General features: G+C 34.2%; 1 protein-coding gene and 1 pseudogene across 2 annotated transcripts; both read left to right on the top strand.

The window, feature by feature from the left end:
- The first annotated feature begins 1,303 nt into the window (after positions 1-1,303).
- LOC143611848 (G-type lectin S-receptor-like serine/threonine-protein kinase At1g61370) lies at positions 1,304-4,485 on the top strand (annotated as a pseudogene). The gene is made up of 7 exons (XR_013149842.1): positions 1,304-2,603; positions 2,684-2,791; positions 3,041-3,231; positions 3,318-3,525; positions 3,600-3,837; positions 3,926-4,072; positions 4,189-4,485. The product of XR_013149842.1 is annotated as a G-type lectin S-receptor-like serine/threonine-protein kinase At1g61370 (transcript).
- A 6,902-nt stretch (positions 4,486-11,387) lies between these two features.
- On the top strand, positions 11,388-17,426 carry LOC143611837 (receptor-like serine/threonine-protein kinase SD1-8). Its single transcript, XM_077085972.1, has 7 exons — positions 11,388-12,654; positions 15,698-15,865; positions 15,972-16,165; positions 16,249-16,459; positions 16,529-16,766; positions 16,846-16,996; positions 17,098-17,426. The coding sequence occupies exons 1-7, from the start codon at positions 11,388-11,390 to the stop codon at positions 17,404-17,406; spliced, it is 2,538 nt and encodes an 845-aa protein (XP_076942087.1). The 3' UTR covers positions 17,407-17,426.
- Positions 17,427-19,877: the final 2,451 nt, after the last annotated feature.

Genomic DNA, 19,877 nt, shown 5'->3' with positions numbered 1-19,877 from the left:
CATAAACTAGCCACCTGATTCTATTTAAGTCCAGTAAAAACGGATATTTAGTCAAGCCATTGTGTTATGGCTAAATCATGTACATACCTAAAGGATCTCAAGGAAATAAATGGATATGCAATTGAATAACTTATTTCCCTCTGAATTCTTCTTGTTTTGAATATAACACATTTCCAAGAAGTTGGGCCGTTTTCTAGTGAACGAAAACACTGTAAGAGACCAACTATGTCGTGATCAATTTCCAATTACCAAATAAATGCTAGCTTACTTTTATGTTCATGTTGACTTTGTGGTTTGACTGGGTCAAGGACTAATTCTTTACTAAACCTAAGCACGGTCAAAATCACTTATCTTATTTCGTAGTTGTCATTAAAGTAGAGAAACAATAGATATCATGATGTTAATCTTGGGCTATTTACATAAGAGATGACATCACTATTTGCAAGCAAGTTCTAGGATATTTAATCAGAAAAGTAAACATTGATAATCCTGTTGTTACTCTCATGTTCTTTAAGGTAAATAAGCTTCCTGTCATGGGTACACAACATAAAATATTGATTTGTGCTGTTGAATAGTCCACAAAAAAAAGCAAAAAAAAAAAAAAAAAAAAAAGTATGCATTCTTCTAAACTTTAGGAAAGTTATGTTTGCATATTTATATTCATTGTACGTTGCATTTTGATAATAAAAAATTGTGAAAATAGTCTAATCTTCTCTCTAAATGCTCTTCTGGTCTCCTTGAATGCCATTTCTAGTTATTTAAAGTTTTAAACCCAATTGGTATATAACTTGTTAAATGATTAGGTGTGTTTGGATTACACGATTTATGTGTGTCCGGGTAAGTTGATATCTTTCACTAAAATAAATATATTTGGCATGCTTGGGTTCCTCAGTTAAACCTACCAACCCGACACAATTGCGACCCGTTATATGTAGTGAAGGAATTCAACCAAAGAAAATGGATCTCTTACCCAGGTCCACCACCAAATCAGAGTTGTGGTCAAACTTAATTTTCATAATAAGGACTAACAATATTTGGCTTTGATCATGATTATCTATGTGGGTTTGACTGGAAATATAACTAATTATCTATGTGGGTTAGCATTAAAGAAGAGAAAGTATACCTATCAGGTTGGTTTTTTTAAACAAAAGATGATATCACTACTTGTGTAAATAGGCATACTTTGATTATAAAGTCAAGTGCATATCACAATATGGAAAAGCAACAAACTTCAATTTCAAAATGATCATAACTCGATCCATTATTCAATATTCACTGTGATTCCACAATCTAAATATTGGTAATGGGTATTGGAAGAGCTACTTTTGTAAACCGCCTTTGCATGACATGCTTGATTATATCATTAGCACACTGCACGGCAACTGATATCTTGAGTAAAGATAGCCCCGTCTCCATATCACAAACACTTGTCTCTTCCAATCAAGTTTATGAGCTAGGCTTCTTTATTCCAGGTAATTCCACAAACCGATATCTTGGGATATGGTTCAAAAACATTACTGCAAAGGAAATTATATGGGTTGCAAACAGAGAAAATCCACTCTCAGTTTCTGACAACATGTCTGGTTTAATTATTGCCGGTGATGGGAATCTGAGAATCCTAGATGGTGATCAAAATACTGTATGGTCAACAAACGTACGAGGCCAGTTTAATGAAACAATTGCACAACTTACAGATATGGGTAATTTTCGTATTAATGAAACCATCACAGGATCGATTTTGTGGGAGAGTTTTGATTATCCTAGTAACAGTCTGTTACCAGGTATGAAGCTGGGAACAAAGGGGGATACACAAGGTAAACATTTAATGTCATCATGGAAAAGGGATGATGATCCAACACCTGGAAATTTTGTAGCTGGACTTTCAGCAGAGCAGCCACCACAACTTTTCATATGGGATAATTCTAAGCCAAAGTGGAGAGGTGGGCCCTGGGATGGAGGGAAGTTCATAGGTATACCCGAGCAGGAAGCTGGGTACTCAGAAATAGTAAATCTCGTGCCAGGGAACTCACAAGAAGAAGCATATCTCGGTATGAACCTTTTAAAGTCATATAATATCCAACGGCTATATTTACAACCTGATGGTGTGTTCAAGTTGAAATACTGGGATGATGGAAGTTACGCACAATATGTTAATTGGAAAGCACCAGCTAGTCCATGCGATGTTTATGGAGTTTGTGGTGCTTTTGCAATTTGCACAGACACAAAGTTTCCTATTTGTGCATGTCTGAAAGGGTTTGTACCGCAGTCGAATGACGAATGGAGCAAAAGTAATTGGACAAGAGGCTGTGTGAGGAGAAGAGAACTTTTGTGTGAGAAGAACGAAACTACTTTAGCTTCCAGTAAGACTAAACCTGATAGGTTTTGGGTACTAAGAGGGATCAAACTGCCAGATCATTATCAGTATTTTCCATACATGAATACTGATCAATGTCAACAATGGTGCTTGGGTAACTGCTCTTGTAAGGCATATGCGTATGTGCAAGGAATTTACTGCATGGTTTGGACAAAAGAACTAATGGATATTGAGCAGTTCTCATATGGTGGGGAGAATCTTTTCTTGCGCCTTTCTTATGCAGATTCAGGTAAATGCAATTTCCTCATCTAGTTCTTCCTGTTTCTACAAGGTTTTATTCTATTGTAAGATCCTAGCACAATTTTATAGGCGAAGAGACAAATGCATCCCCAGTAATGATCAGTCTCATAACCATAGGTGGTGTATTCCTTTTATGTGGCCTCGTGTTTTGTATATACAAGTGCACAACATATAAAGGTAAGAGCATGTATCGTATAATCATTTACATACGCTTGTTTAATGCTAGGAACGAAAAAAGAGTGCTCTCGTGGTTAATCCAGATATGTACTAAACATATCGTTTTCTAGCATTCCTTCCTATTTTACTAATGAATACTATCCTAACAGACTATATTAAAGCCAAAAAGAAACACTTATCTCAATAAAATTATTTCATATTCTGATAAGCTAACTGTAGATTCATATATGTCTATAATTCTATCTCTAGGAAGGAAAACCAAATTCCATCACTTCAATTCAAAGAATGGACCTGCTTTGAGGAACAGACTACAAGAAGATGCTCTTAGACAGGAGTCATTTGAATTGCCTATATTCGAGTTCAAACAAGTATTAGCTGCCACGGACAACTTCAGCTACAGAAACAAACTTGGTGAGGGAGGATTTGGAATGGTTTATAAGGTACTTAACCACTTGTATTCTCAAACTTGTGTTGTATATTTTTCAAGCAGTCAAAACAGAGTAATTAACACATTGACTTAATAAAGGGAATACTAGATGGACAAGAAGTAGCAGTGAAGAGGCTGTCAGGTAACTCTGGGCAGGGAATTGAAGACTTTAAGAATGAAATCATGTTGATTTCCAAGCTCCAGCACAGGAATCTTGTCAAACTTCTAGGTTGTTGCATTAAAGGGAAAGAGAGATCATTGATTTACGAGTACATGTCGAACAAAAGCTTGGACACCTTTCTCTTTGGTCGGTCTGACTTACTCTTTTTGTCAGATTATACTGTTTCGAGACTGTTGATAACTTGGTTTCTTGATCCCTAGATCCCAAAAAACGCCAACAACTTGATTGGGCAGCACGTTTCAACATTATTCAAGGAATTGGCCGAGGACTTGTTTATCTCCATCGCGATTCTTGTTTAAGGATCATACATAGAGATTTAAAGTGTAGCAATATTCTTCTAGATGAGAAAATGAATCCCAAGATATCAGACTTTGGATTGGCTCGAAGTTTCCAAATCACACAAGAGCTAGCAAATACTCGCCAAATCGTTGGAACATAGTAAGAATTTATATATTTCTGTGAATATGATGGTAATCGTTATTATTCTTATGCAAAAGCTAACTAACCTTTTTATGATTAAATGAAGTGGATATATGTCTCCTGAATACGCCATGGGAGGAGTAATGTCAGAGAAATCAGATGTATTTAGTTATGGGGTAATGCTGTTAGAGATTATCAGTGGCAAAAGGACACCGAATTTTTACATCGGGAACAAATATATCCTCTTGCGCACGTAAGTAGACCACCCCACTCAATAGACCATTACACAAAACTTCATCACACATAGAATCTTAGATGCAAGTTTTAAAAAGAATTTATTTGAATCGAAACATAGGCCAACAATGACAGAAGTGGCACTTGTGTATCGGAGGAATAGAATTGATGGATAAAGCATTGGGAGGGTCATCTTGTGTATCGGAGGCCTTGAGATGCATACAAGTGGCACTTCTTTGTGTCCAGGATCTGCCTAAAGATAGGCCAACAATGACAGAAGCAGTTTCTATGATATGCAATGAAACTGATCTCCCCAAGCCAAAAGAGCCATTATATACTTTTCAGAGGCTCTACGGTACCAGCAGTGAGCAGAAGTCTCTAAACATGTGTTCTATAAATGCAGTCACTATATCCACGACTGACGGGCGATAGTACAGTTTGAGAGGATCATTTGATATTATATAAAAAATATTCTTTGTTTGATCTTTTGATGTATGTACGACAATTATAAACTTAAGTGTGTCCCATGGGAGGGTGTGAGTTTGGTAGAATGGCTTTCCAAAGCAACTATGATAACAAAATCTATGTGTTCGGCCCCAAATTCATATGTTCACATATGATTCGTAAAGACAAAAGCAATGCCACTTCCTAATTCTCAATTAGCTATTATGGCTTTCAGACTATGTGTATATATCCTACAGAACTTAAGACGATGGAACCTGTTAATGTGCTTCTTTCATATAGTAAATAATGAAAGCTACGCAACTGAGATTGATATTTAATAATAACTACTCTTAGGGCTGTAAACGAACCGGACGTTTGGCGAACTGTTTGGCGGGAAGTTCATTTATCTTCATTTGTTTAACAAGGAATTTCGTTCGATTCACTAAATGGACGAACACGAACAGAGGCCAAGTCTGTTCACTTGTATGCATAAACGTTTGACAATGTGTTTGTTTGACTTCGTTTATGTTCATTAATGTCTGTTTGTTTATGCTTGTTCATTAAAGGTTTTTAATACTTTTTATAACTTTTCTAGTCTTATCATATAGATTTAAGTAAAATTATTTACTATACAACAAAAATACGCATGAGTAATACGTAAGTAATTTATATGTAATATTAACATACGAATATGAAAGTAAAATAAAACACCAACACAAACTTGGTAATCGGACCGAACCATTGACACTAAACACTATCGGTTAACCAGATCAAATAAAACACTGTTTGTGTTCATGAACCGTTCACGAACAAGTTCATCTCCTTAATAAACGAACACGAACAAGAAGTCTTGCTCGGTTAGCTATTCATGAATCATTCCTCCATCCGATAAAAGCTTAACGGACGAACACGAACAAGGCTAAAGTACTCTCTGCTCTCTCAATCTCTAATGTATGTGTTTTAACTTGTAACCTAGACACCTATTCTTCGATTCTCAAATCTCAAAGTAATGTAAGTTAGTATCTGGCCATTAAATCTTCAATCGTAAGCACTTAAATAGCTATAGCTATAAAACTATGAATTCAGATTCCTAGTAGCTATATATTAGTCAATTAAGATGAACGATCTCCGTCCTGTAGATCTAAACGCAATTATAAGCCCTAAATCAAATGATTTGTAAGCAAATAACATATAATTAAATAGCATATTAGCATTACAAAACTAACATACAGTTTTATACGATCTACGTAATCCGTATTGAATTTAATTTACCTCAATCGAGCTTCATGGAGCTCCGGATTTCTCTTCGTCCATGGCGTTCCCGCGCAACAGTAAAGTATTGTTTATTTTTGGTCTCTACGGTTCAAAACTCAAGATGAGTTATATTAATTAACAAATAGCTGTTTAGCTCGGCTCGTTTAACTTATATGGAGTTTGAGTTTGAGCTCGGCTTGTTTTGAGCTTTATTTCTAAAGCTCGTGCTTGGCTCGTGCTTAGATTTTCAAGCTCGAGCTCTGTTTGAGTTCAGCTCGTTTACCATTTATAGATGATTTTTTAAATAATATAGTTATTTTCATATATTTTTACTATTATAATTTTCTGTATAAAAGAATATTATTATTTAGTTATTTCTATTTATTTTTTATAACATTATATATATAAAAAAATTTATAAATGGTATGCACGTTTAGGCTCGCGAGCCGGCTCGAACTCGATAAGTGAAGCTTGGGCTCGAGCTCGTTTATTACACGAGCTTACTTTTAGGCTCGAGCTAGGGCTCGATTAAGCTCGGCTCGTTCGAGCATATTGCAAGCAGCTCAGCCTGTTTGCACCGCTAATTTGGACACCAACCACGTTTATACAATTCATATAGTATGTGTAGAATTTTGTTGCTTTGCGTCGGAGAGTCCCAGGTGTTTAAAGCCTATACAACTGTCAAATATGGGCTATACGGGCATATATACTGAAAAAACTGTCATCATGTCCACTATACACATTAATCAGTCATGTGAGGGCTACATGGCTCGTATAACCCATATACGGGTCGTATAAAATTGTTAACACACCAGTGGGTGGTGTTGAATGTAAAGACCCTTTTAATTTGTTTATAAAAATAGTTTAAATTTGATTTTTTATTTTATTTTCACCCTATTACATCTTTCATCCATACTATTAACCTTTTGTTGAAAAGACTGATAAAGCCAAACCGAAATTAACTAAAAACTAAGTTAACCGAAAACCAATTATCAGTTATTCATTGTACCCTTGATTAACCTAAATTAACTGAACCGAATCGAACCATTCATATATATTTAGCTTTTATGCATCTACTTCATGTATTTGATGTTTTATATCATCATTTCATGTATTTATACTTACATTACATATATTTATGCATCAATTTCAAGTATTTATAAGTAAATAGTTGAGTCCAAATTTGATTTTGGTTATTAATTAAAGTTAACCTAACCGAACTAAAAACTGAAAAGTTGACCGAATATAACGAACTGATTAACCAAAAACTGGTTAATTAATTCGATTGACGCTAAAAACTGAACTATACACACCCCAACATATTTCCTCATCCAAGGATTGTTGGAAATTGATTGAATGATTGTAGAACCCTCGGGGGGGTTACTCCACCCATTCCTTTTGGATACTAGTAGAAAACAAGTTGTTCGCGTAATAAGTTGATAACAAAGTGTTTGGGCCTAGACCATCCTTCTAGAAAAAATTGGACGAGGTAAAACATTGTTTTATTAATGAGCAAGCATAGTGCTATATAAACTTTAATTGGTTAGATTGGACAATCTGGTGTAAATTTGTTAGTATTGACAAGTCTGGTGTTTTGTATTGTCTAGTTTCTTGCTAGTCCCAATCTTTTATTTTATTTAAAAGTTTGCCGCTCGAAAAATTAAAAAATTTCACCACTAAAAGTTTACTTAAGCATATAACGATTGTTTTATGGAGTAGTCATAGGTCAATTGTCGAAAGTAATATTTTACTTAAATTAAAATAACTAAAATAACATAAAAGGTTGAAGAGATGACGAAATAACCAAGAAAATAGCCCGAATAAGAAATTGGTATTTCACCAAACATTTTGTCTTAAAGATATTCTGATTGAAATTATTTAATGCAGATTTAAAATATTTAATGCAGAAATTAATTTAAATTGATTAGATTTATTTAATTTCTTATTTTTTTTATAAGATTTTTCAAGGTATGAAAGGTGATAGCAGGCACGTCTCGTCTGTATGTAATCAAAGTTGATTGACATGTTCTATTCCAATAATAAAACATCACACATATAAGGTGTCCTCACGACTCATTTAAAACAAAGCTAAAAATAGATATAAAAATAGACACATCTTAGAAACTTCTAGTGATGTCTTTAAATTTAAAGAAACTAATATTTTTAAAAACATGAAAATGAATATGGTACTGTTATGCACCAAATTTACACGCAAAATCATTAAAACTATGTAATTTTAAACTATGTCTTTTAGGGTCAAGTTAAAATAAAAAGTATGATTTAGGTAGGAAGAATAAGAAATAATCTAGGCTATTGATTTTGAATTTGGATGGTTGAGATTAGTTTGAGATAACATCATGTGTGAAATAGAGGGAGGGTATAAAAGGAATAACACACATTTGTTGAGTTTCTCTATCCACATGCAAGTTACATGCCAATTCCCCTATCATTTTAAAACGTCAATAACTTTTTTATACGACGTTTTTTTATAAAAAAAAATAATCACCATAATAACGAGTGTTTTTTTTATAAAAAATATAAAAAAATAAGTGGGTTTTTATATTGTGTTATAGTTATGGGTATTGTGTTTTTTCTTCATGTCTTATACAAATTGTGTTTTTTTCAAATGTGTTATTTCATTTTGTTTTTGAGTTACTTCATTGTATTGAGTAGGTTTAAATAAGAAGAGTTAGTTAAACATAAAATTAGTGGGTTTTTTTATCCATTGTGCTATACTTAATAGTCATTGTGTTTTTAGATCATATTGTATTTGACCTTTTACAAATTGTGTTTTTTTCTTTGTTATATTAACTTGTAACATTGTGATCGTATTAATTTGTAACATTGTATTAACACTGTGACTTTTATTGTCTTTTCATAGCCTTCACTTAATCACTCATAACATCTAATAAACCTCAATTGTGTTTTTATAAAACACAATATTAACCCCAGCCATACCAGATACAGTTCGAGAAATGTAAACAAGTAAATCACCCTTGTAATATAGATTCAAATTATTAGTTATAGAATCACAAAGTTCTCAAAAACACATTCAAAGATACATAAAACACAATTGTGTTTTTATAAAAACACAATTTTAATCCCCACCTATAACAGATCCAAATTCCTTCAAATTCACCACCACCACCATGACAATTGATGGAGCAACAGGCCACGACAGAGGGCATGACAATGGATTTGATTGAAAAGAACCGGATGGCGCGGTGAGCAATGGTTAAAGGGTTTCGACTGGAATTGCAGCGGTGGAAATAGGGTTGCAGCCTTGCAGGTGGCGGATGGAGACGACAAGTGGGTGACGACGGGTGGCGGAGGTCGGTGACGGTGGTTGGTGATTGATTCACATGGGTTGTTGAAGTAGAAAGATGTGTTGTACGTAGCAGTGGAGTGAAAATGAAGTTCATTGATTTAAGGATATGTTATTTGGGTTTATTTGAGATTTATGTGATTGGACAAAAATACCCTTTTTTTCTAGGGAAATCAAACTTTTTATTTGAACATAACCCTTTTAAACAAATATAATTAAAAAAAAATCAATATTTTAAGTTACCTATTTTGTCTCCACTAAATCTGAATCCTTGATTAAATCCCTAATATTGATAATCGTTCATCATAATGGATTAATTATAAACTTTTTTATTGAAATGCATAAATTGAATTAGTGATTTATTAGATCCAATTAAAGCCTAATTTTATTCTGTTTTATTGTTAATTCTCCATGAATTTAACATCTGATTTTTAATTCTCCAAATCAAAATACAGAAATAAAGAAAAAATTAAAAATCCATCAAATCAATATATAAAAAACGAAAAAGAAAATGCATTGCGTGTGATTTCTCAAATTCAATATTTTAATTATTTGATAATTCAAGTTTTAGCTTTTCCATTTGAAATATACTTTCATGGTGGCTAATTGTTTGGTGTAGGTTAAACATGGAAGAAAACATAAAAGTTAATTAAAATTTTAATTTTTCTAGTTAAAACTACCTAATTTTGATGGATTTGCATGTAAACTTAGATGCATAATAGCACCGTATTCATTTTTTTCTTCTTAAAATTCTAAGTAATTTTATATTGCTTTGTGAATAAATATTATATAAGGTGAAATTTATGTGGCACTATTATAACTAGTTATCATTCAACTATTAAGATGAAGAATTTTATTTTTCTTTAATCTTTAACAGTGTTTGGAACTATTTTTAACATGCAAGTGAGCCTTATTAAGATGAGATGTCAATTGTCTATATCGATTTTGACATTCGATGTCTAATTCACTCATAAACACCATCAAACAAAGAATGTTATTAGTATGTCATATCAAATTGTAATGGAATGCTAAAGGGATACATTAATAACTTTTCAGAGTTTAAACAAAAAGTCATTAAACGTATTCCACATTGGTATTACCAAAATCATATTATGGAATTTGAGAGTAGCAAAAGTATTAGGAGAGATAATGGAAATTATTCTTTTTCTTAATCTGTTTCTGGCATTTATATATACTTTTCCTTTAAATTAATTACTGTTGTCAACTACTTTGGTTAATTTTTTTTTTTTTGAACACTTTGGCTTACTGGCAATGCAAACCCCCTAACACCTAAAGGACCCGGGTTCGAATCTCCCAGAGAGAGGGACCTTTCAACCTAAAATGGTATTTTTTTTGCCTCCGCAGAGACTCGAACCTAGGCCACCACCCGGGCGGGACCCTCGCAAGCGAGTTATCCCCCCCACCTCCGACCAGCTGGGCTGGACCTCATCGGCAACTACTTTGGTTAAATATATACTATCATTTAATATTTTTACCTAATCTTGCAATATATATTATAATTTAAGTTAACTCAACCTTGTAAATTGCAATATATACCATAATTTAAATATATTATATTAGGCAAGGGTATATTAATTATTACTCTATAAAATATATATTCCATAATTACTCTTATAACTTATAATACACGTATATTTAGTTTCTCCCAAAACCCCGTCACACGATACTTGCCTACATTATTCATATAGCAACCAAAATGTCAGTTCTCTTTTCTCCTCTCACCGTTTAAAATCATGTGTAGACTGATAGCTTTCCTTCCTCTCTGCTCTGCATTAACGACACGTACCAATAAAACCGAAAAAAATAATAGCTCTAATAAAATTATACACTTATCATCAAATGCAACAAGATATTAGTTGATTTTTCCATGTTGAATGCTGAACAATGATTACCAATAAAGAAAACTTTAAAGTTAAAAGTTAATCCTAGAACTTATTACTTTAGTCAAATGTCTACCCACGGACAGTTCCAAACCCATTTGAACGACCATAACGTTTTTCACACGTAATTCTTAGTTTTATGTTGTTTTCCCACATAATACCTTTGGAAACATATGAATTTTCAAACTTAATAATAATCTTTTAATCATAGAAACAAAATCAAAACCTACCCAACAAAGAACCAAGAAATATAAAGTCAAATTAACTCTAAATTATTATTATTATTATCATTGCTTTAAAAAATTTCAATCAAAATCACATCACATGGGCAAAATCCAAAAACCCCACTTCATCATATACAAAATAACCCATCAAACAAAAATTGTTCATACCTCTTAATTCTAAAGAATATGAAAACCATCATATTATTATTAATTTTATTGTTCTTCCCATGTTTCATTCTAGCCATTGATTCCATAACATCCACAACACCCCTCACATTCAATCAAACACTAGTATCCAAAGGGCAAGTTTTCGAGTTAGGCTTCTTTGACCCGGGAAACAATAACCGGTATATCGGCGTTTGGTACAAGCAGATCGAGAAGCGAACATATGTCTGGGTAGCTAACCGAGACGCCCCTGTTACTTCCCTGTTGGGGAAACTAACAATAGGCGACGACGGAAATATTATAGTTTTAAATGAAGTTGATACCCCTGTTTGGTCGTCAAACCAGAACCAATCTAGTTTGATGACCAGGACAGTGGGGCAGCTTTTGGATTCTGGAAACTTCGTTCTCCGTGCGGAGAATGATGAGAATCCGGATAATTGTATTTGGCAGAGTTTTGAGAATCCCACGGATACTTTATTACCTGGGATGAAACTCGGGTGGACCCGGGAAACCGGAGTGAACCGGTTTTTAAATTCGTGGAAAACGAATACCGATCCCGGTTCTGGTGAGTATTTATTTAAAATGGATATTGATGGTTTTCCGGAGATTTTTTTATTACACCTGTTGAAACCCGTGTACCGGAGCGGGCCATGGAACGGGTTACGGTTTAGTGGGGTGCCCGAGATGAAAAGCGCGAGTTTAATCGAGTTTGAGTTTCAAAACAACTCGGACGAGGTTTTGTACTCGTTCAACGTATTAAATAATTCGGTTTATTCGCGGTTAATAATGAGTTACCCGGGGAAGCTTCAAAGGTTCACATGGGTCCCGTCGTCACACACGTGGAGTGAATACTGGTCCGCTCCACGTGACCAATGTGACGACTACAAAAAATGTGGACCGTTTGGCGTTTGCGATGCAAGCACCTCACCGGTCTGCAATTGTATGAAGGGGTTTAGGCCAAAAAACAAACAGGCCTGGGATTTACGAGACGGGTCGGACGGGTGTGTTCGGGGGTCCGAATTGGACTGCGGGTCAGACGGGTTTTTGTTGTTGAAGAACATGAAGTTACCCGAGAGTTCGAAAGCGGTTGTTGATCGGTTGATGAATTTGAGTCAGTGTCGTGAGATTTGTAAGAAGAATTGTTCTTGTGCTGCTTATGCTAATATGGATATTAGTGACTCCGGGTCGGGTTGTGTGATATGGGATGTGGATCTTATGGATATGAGACAGTATGCTGCTTCTGAGGGTGGACAAGATCTTTACGTTAGAGTTGCAGCTTCTGATTTAGGTACGTTTCTAATATAACATAAGTGTATTAGGAGAATTTGACGAGTAAATACATGCGTCGTATAAGCCTGTGCGAGTTATAAAGCTCAATACGTGTCATGCAGGCACTCACACAAAATGTACCTATACGAGAAATGGGGGGCTAACACCTCGTATAGGGCTATTTGCCTCGTGTAGGCATAGGTAACAGGTAGGTCTGACACCTATGTCTCATGTAGTCCTATACATGTCGTCTAGGTTGTAACATACCTGCCTAAAACAGTATTCTAGAAACCAGTACGAACTAGCCAGTTAAATCGGATTTTATATGGCAAACCGGTAATTTGAGCAAGATATTTTTAGGTAGTTGATAAAACACCGAGCAGGCGGTTTTTCCTAAAATGACGGTTTATATTATACCGGCAAACCAGTTTTAAGCTCAAGAGATTTTTGGTATTTGGCGGCCAATATTTTTAAAAATTACTTTTAAAATAGCGATTAACATTGAAACGACTAACTTTTGAATTATTTTTTAAAAATTGAGTGTTTTTGTATTAATTTTTTATTATGGATTAACTTTTGAATTATTTTTTATTATAAAATCATGTACTTTTTGGTTATTTTTTAAATTGAATCACAAGCTAGATATTTAACTCAGTTAAGGTTATTTTCATAAAAAAAATTTGCACAACCCAAATCATTACCAAGTAAGTTTATTTAAAAAATTAATTGTTTAAATCCAATAAAATCCCTTTTACTTAAGGTTCCAATTTTTTTTCGCCTTCAGCCCAAAACATTTTAACGATTCTCAGAGATGACCCTGACTTATACGTAGTGTTTGATGAACATAAGATCATGGCCGTCCTCGAGAATTTTCAAAATTTCAAGAATCCAGACAAGCGGAAAAACTGACACCCATAAAACATATAAATATATTTTATTACCTTAAAAGAATTTAAAAGCTTCGGGCTCAAGGTGAGAGCGGGCCCTATAAACACTTGCGTAACCGTATTATTTATCATAACTGAAATTATAAATAGTTAAATACAAGTGTTTATACCTTATACAACCATTTACACTTATAAAACCCAACTTCAAATGAAGAATTATGAGTTATGATAAAGAAATACCTAAAGAAATGCATTGGCGGATCCAGCATACAAACGGGTGGTTCCCCGGAACCACCCGAGTTTCGAAATAATAGTGTACGGATATATAGAAGACGCGTAGGAACCACCTTATAAATTAAGAGGGAACCACCTAAAAAAAATTCCTGGATCCGCCACTGAAGAAATGTACAATTTAGAAAACTTTATAAATGAATATAGTAATACGTGTCCACGTATAAAAAGAAATTGGGTAAAAAAACACGTATCCGACACCAAACGTTAAAACTTTATTAAAGTGGGTTCCACCTAGGAATGTACAATCCATGATACACAAGATACAAGCAAAAGGTTATAATAATTATAGTTCTTGACTAATTTTGGACCATGTATATTGCATGTGAATTCGTTTTAAGCAACTTTGCCGTTTTGTCCGTGAATGGTTGCGTGATGCTTTTCATAACATAACAACATTTTTTTATAACTTCTTTTCATGACTTGATATAATGTTGACTCGATAACATAAACTTTCATTATCTTTTTCTCTTTCTTTTATCAAATTTTTTACCTTTACTTTTAGATAACATGAGCGTGCATGAATCCGTTTAGGCCTGTTTTGACTCAAAACCATAACCGTCGATCGGTTATTATGGTTTCGGTTAATTTATCTTTAGTTAATTTGAGCCTAGCTAAAAACAATATAATTCGGCATTATTTGATATTTGATTCTAAAATTTTTGGCTTGAAGTTTTTGACCATGAAATAAATTGTTATAATACATTTGTATATATCAGTTTGTTACGTATTATTGAAAGATACATATAATCTATAATATTAATAAAATACATATAAATGGTTCAATTTGGTGTAGGCGGGCATGAAAGCCTTGTTAACAATAACTGGCCACCAAGCCACCGGTTTTTGGTATGGTTTGATTATATTGCACGGTTCATTTTCATCGGTCAATTCGGCTGTTTGCACACCCCTATTAGCCAGTGTGCAAAATACGACCCATGAAACTTTATTGAAATTGGTATATTTTATTAGAAGTTATACTGTTAACAAGTTGCGTTGATGTGTTTATATAAGCACCTAAGAAATTTTTTTTTTCTCTTTATTAAAATTTATTACATACTTCTCTGATTTATTATAAATTATATTTTGATAATTTTGTTCAATACGTCCTGCTTGCGGTGCGCGCATATAATGTATATATGCGTGAACCCTCAGGTGGGCAAAAGTAAAATTGCACTAATTTTGACATTATTTTACTAATCTCATAAAAATAACGTTAAAAGTGGCGGAAGGTTAATCAGGCATCATGTGGTGGCGTTGATAGCCGAAAGACAAGGGCACATGCACCAATCAGCCGGTGTCCCGATGATTGAGTGCTATGTGCCTTATGTCCAAGGCTTGATGCAAAACTACTATCGAGCCGGGGGGTCTCACCGGAAGCAGTCTCTATATCCCTATGGGATAGAGGTAAGGCTGTCTACATCTTACCCTCCTCAGACCCTACCATAGCATTGCTATTGGTGGGATATACTGAGTACGATGATGATGATGATGATGATAATTTTGTTCAATGGCTAGAAGACTAAAAACAAATAGTTTTTAAACATGTTGAAAACTAGGCCCATCTACTTGGTCCAAATAATCCCATTGACCTTTGGGCTCACCTACCTTTCATAAAATTCTTTTTAATCATGTTGTTATCATAGACATTTAAAAACGTTACAGGTTAGAAGTTTGAGAAAAAAAAAATGGTATTTATTATAGTAATCTAGTTCAACCATTTATGAACATATTTTATATTAATAAAACAATGTTAAAACTTAATAGGTGTTAAAAGCTGAAAACAAAAGTTTGAGTGACGTAATTGAAACTATAATCAAAATTGATTATTATTTGATAATTGAGATCAATGCCCATATGTTAGTTTGTGTTTTCTTATTTCAGAACAATCACCGACGACGGGAACTTCTAAAAATGGTTCGAGCAGCAATGTTGCAAAAATTGTAGGCATTACCGTTGGTGCTTTTACAGTTTTAATTATATCACTCGTACTTATTTATCTAAGGAGGAAGAAAATGCAACGGTTCAAAAACTCAAGCATACGTAGAAAAGGTAAGTTTGACTTTCGAAAGTCAAACGTCTTAGTAAATGACGTAACTATTGACCATTAGTTAAAATAGTCCGTTATCATAATTCATAATGTCACATATTTATGCAGGTTTATATGAAAGAAGCCAAGATTATTTGATGAGCGATCGGATTATTGTGCAAAGTAAAAAAGATTATTCTGGTGAAACGATGTCAGATGAACTCGAATTACCCTTGTTTGACTTTTCAACTTTGGCTATAGCCACGAACAATTTCTCTGATGAAAATAAGCTTGGGCAAGGTGGATTCGGTTGTGTTTACAAGGTAAATGTTGTACTATGTTTATAAATTGTAACATGATACATGTTCAATGGTGACAATGTGACATGTCTTGTTGGTGATGTTAGGGCATTTTAATGGAAGGTGAAATCATAGCTGTTAAAAGGCTTTCAAGAACGTCAGGCCAAGGAATTGAAGAACTTAAAAATGAGGTCCGATTGATTGCGAAACTTCAACATAGAAACCTCGTTCGATTACTAGGTTGTTGCATCGAGGTTGAAGAAAAGTTGTTGGTTTATGAATACATGGAACACAAAAGTCTCAATGCGTTTCTTTTTGGTAAATTTTTTTAAGCGTTTTGTTTTTCATACTCGTAGAAATTTTAACATGCTATCGAAATATTTATAGATAAAGCGAAAAGCGCACAACTTAATTGGCAAAAACGATTTGGCATTATATCTGGGATAGCCCGAGGACTTCTTTATCTTCATCAAGATTCAAGATTGAGAATCATTCATCGGGATCTAAAAGCTAGTAATGTTTTGCTAGACGCAGGAATGAACCCGAAAATTTCAGATTTTGGTATGGCGAGGATTTTTGGGGGAGATCAAACTGAAGCCGAAACAAAGAAAGTAGTCGGGACACAGTAAGTGTCGTATCTTTGTACCTTCACTCGCTCACCTTTTTTCTTATCTCTTTCTAACTTTTTTAAAATCCTTTTCTAGTGGTTATATGTCACCAGAATATGCAATGGATGGTCTTTTCTCAGTAAAATCAGATGTTTTTAGTTTCGGAGTTTTAGTGCTCGAGATAGTGAGTGGTAAAAAGAACAGAGGATTCTACTCCGCAAGTAACCAACTTAACCTTCTTGGGCATGTAAGTACCAATACTCACAAATTACATATTTTTAATTATTTGCATTTAGGTCCTTATACTTTCTGCTTGTTGTCAACGTAACAAAATATTTTCTTTTTCAGACATGGACCTTATGGACACAAGGCAAGGCTTTAGAATTACTGGATGAGTCCGTAGGTGACAAATTTTCAAAGGATGAAGTGTTGAGATGTATACAAATAGGATTACTATGCGTTCAAGAACATGCGGAAGACAGACCAAATATTTCAAAAGTATTATTAATGTTGAGCAGCGAGGCTATAAACTTGCCACAACCGAAGTACCCTGGATTCTGTCTCGGAAAAAGACATCCCGAAATAGAGTCTACGAGTAAACAAGATGAATCTCTGACCGTTAATAAAATAACTGTCACAATACTAGACGGAAGGTAGCAAAATCCAAGTTAGCCACCATTGAATAGCTTAATACCGAGTGTCATATATCATTTATGTTCCATTTTTTTAATATATACATATTTTCTTGCATTATTTGTTTTTTGTTTTTTTAACTAGAAAAGGGAACTTCATGTCACATTTTTATTTTACATGATTAGTTGAACCTTTATAGGTTATTTTGTTTAGTACATTATTTCAAACGTGTTTACCTTTTGACTTAATATACTATTATTTTTTTTAAGGTGATATATATACTTCAGACGACTTATTAACATTTAATTTAGTAAAAAAAATAAGCCCATGTTCCTAAACCAATAAGATTTAATACTAGAAAATATTTATAACTTTTGGGTTTAGTTAATTGTTCTTATAATGTGACAGTTAGACGGGTAAAATGATTTTTTAGCAAAGAGATATATATTATGGTGTGACACATGTCATAATCTTTTTATTTAAAAGAAGAATTAGATATACAAACTAAAAGAAAATACTTTTTACAAAATCATAATCGTAATAAATGTTTTCGTAAGTATAATTTTAAGCACTTCATAATAATCATCATCGTCATCACCAATTTCTCGGCCCCTTTATGATTTCAAGAGTAACGCTACAGTCTTATTTTTTTATGTTAATTCATCATCTTAAAAAAGACGATGATAAATGTGACATCATCTCCCTTTATCACTTCTACTAGTTTTTTAATGTATCGTAATCATATCGTTAGAGGATAAAATAGGATAATAGAACGTTCTCGTACTCTAATGCCTTCAATCAAAGGCAGGCATACCCTTTGCTTGAACAAGTCTCAAACATGCATCGCCTTTGAATATTTTTATAAAGAACTAGTATAGATTCTTCTAAAACGAATCTACACTTTAACTTCGACTAGAGCATAAATTACTTTGCAATAACACATTAACTAGCTCATAGAGGCATTGAATAGAAGTGATAAAGTTTCAAGATTTGTGTAGCATTATGAAATCATCCAAAATCACTCTCAATTCTCTTCCTCTCTATAAATATTTATCCAAATCATCCTAAGTAACCCATTTATTATTGTCACAAAACTTAGCCTTATAGGTTAAATGTCATCACTCCAGCTGAGCTCACCCTTATTTGCCTCAACTCTTGACCTACTCGGCTTAAAGAAAACAAACTTTGCATTTGTGTTTAAATTTCGATTGTGTATCGCGACTTAAAACTTTGATTTGTTTTCAAAAATCTTTTAAAATGCGACGACATACAATAAATGCATGTTCCATACTTTTTTTAGAACAACAAATATGCATACTTCTATTATACACCAACATTACATGTCTTTGCCAATGTTTGAACATGAGACCGCATATGTCTCTACCAAAGGGGCTAGCCCATACTATACTTGAGACATAATTAAACCTTATAATTTCAAAATCAAAAGCAATGCAATTTCAAAAATTAAAACTACTTTCTATATGTAGAAAAGAACAAATATTAATTCACCAAAAGGCTAAGGGGGGCCTGGTGACTTTAAAACAATATACTTGATTCCTTTCCTTTTGCAAGACCATACTTTGCTCCATCCCTATTAAACATCTTATATGCAATCCCTTTGTCAAACAAAATAATTACAAAGTGAGTGAGGGTAGACACAACTAGGCAGGCCAAAATCATTATTATTTTTCCCTAAAAAAGTCACACATTTTTTTAAAATGACAACTATCTTTTTTGTGTTTAGATCATCGCACACTTCACTTTGGAGAGCCTCGTTGCCTCACTCTGCCAGACTATGTTGTCTTAATCAGGTTTACGTTGACTTCAGAGTTGGGTTTGGGCGTTCCTCGGGAAACAATAACGCCACTTGACACTCGCTGTGCCACCACGACAACAGAACTCTCTAGTGTAACACGCGGTGGTGGACAAAACCCGGGTGGGCTCAGGATCGGGATTCAAATTGACAGCCTCGTAAGGCCGATCACAAATCTTTCATTGTCATAATCCACCAAAAGTGAGCTGAATAGAGATCGAACTTGGGTCTCCATTAAAGAACCCAAGCCTCATACCACTAGGTTGCAGGTGAAAGAATTAAAAAAATGCATACATGATATTTATAACAATCATATGTGACAAGGAGCCAAAAGCGAAGATGGCAGCGGAGGAATCTGATGGCTAGGTGAAGGGGGGGTTGAATATTCCGGGTTGGTTGGAAAGTCTAAGAGGAGCCGTGATAAAGAATAGCCTCGGAATAAGGAGCCCGAAGGGAAATCAAAGCGGGATATGGATCAAATCCTCCCCCCCCCCCCAAATGTACCAAACTTAACATAGATGGATTAGCTGCTATGGGAGAGAGTGCAGGTGGTGGTATCCTGAGAAAGAGTTAAGGTCAAAATTTTCTTTTCTTCTCTTCATTCTATCACAATGTTACTAACATGATGGCTGAGACTAGAGCTCTCAAAGATGGGTTCAAACTATGTTCTGATAAGGGCATC

The sequence above is a fragment of the Bidens hawaiensis genome, unplaced genomic scaffold (assembly GCF_021521415.1).
Source record: "Bidens hawaiensis isolate Kalapana, Puna unplaced genomic scaffold, B.hawaiensis_p1.1 tig00002236_1, whole genome shotgun sequence".
NCBI classification, from domain to species: domain Eukaryota; kingdom Viridiplantae; phylum Streptophyta; class Magnoliopsida; order Asterales; family Asteraceae; genus Bidens; species Bidens hawaiensis.
The sequence above is the reverse complement of the archived record's forward strand: the minus strand, read 5'-3'. Positions and strand labels throughout refer to the sequence as shown.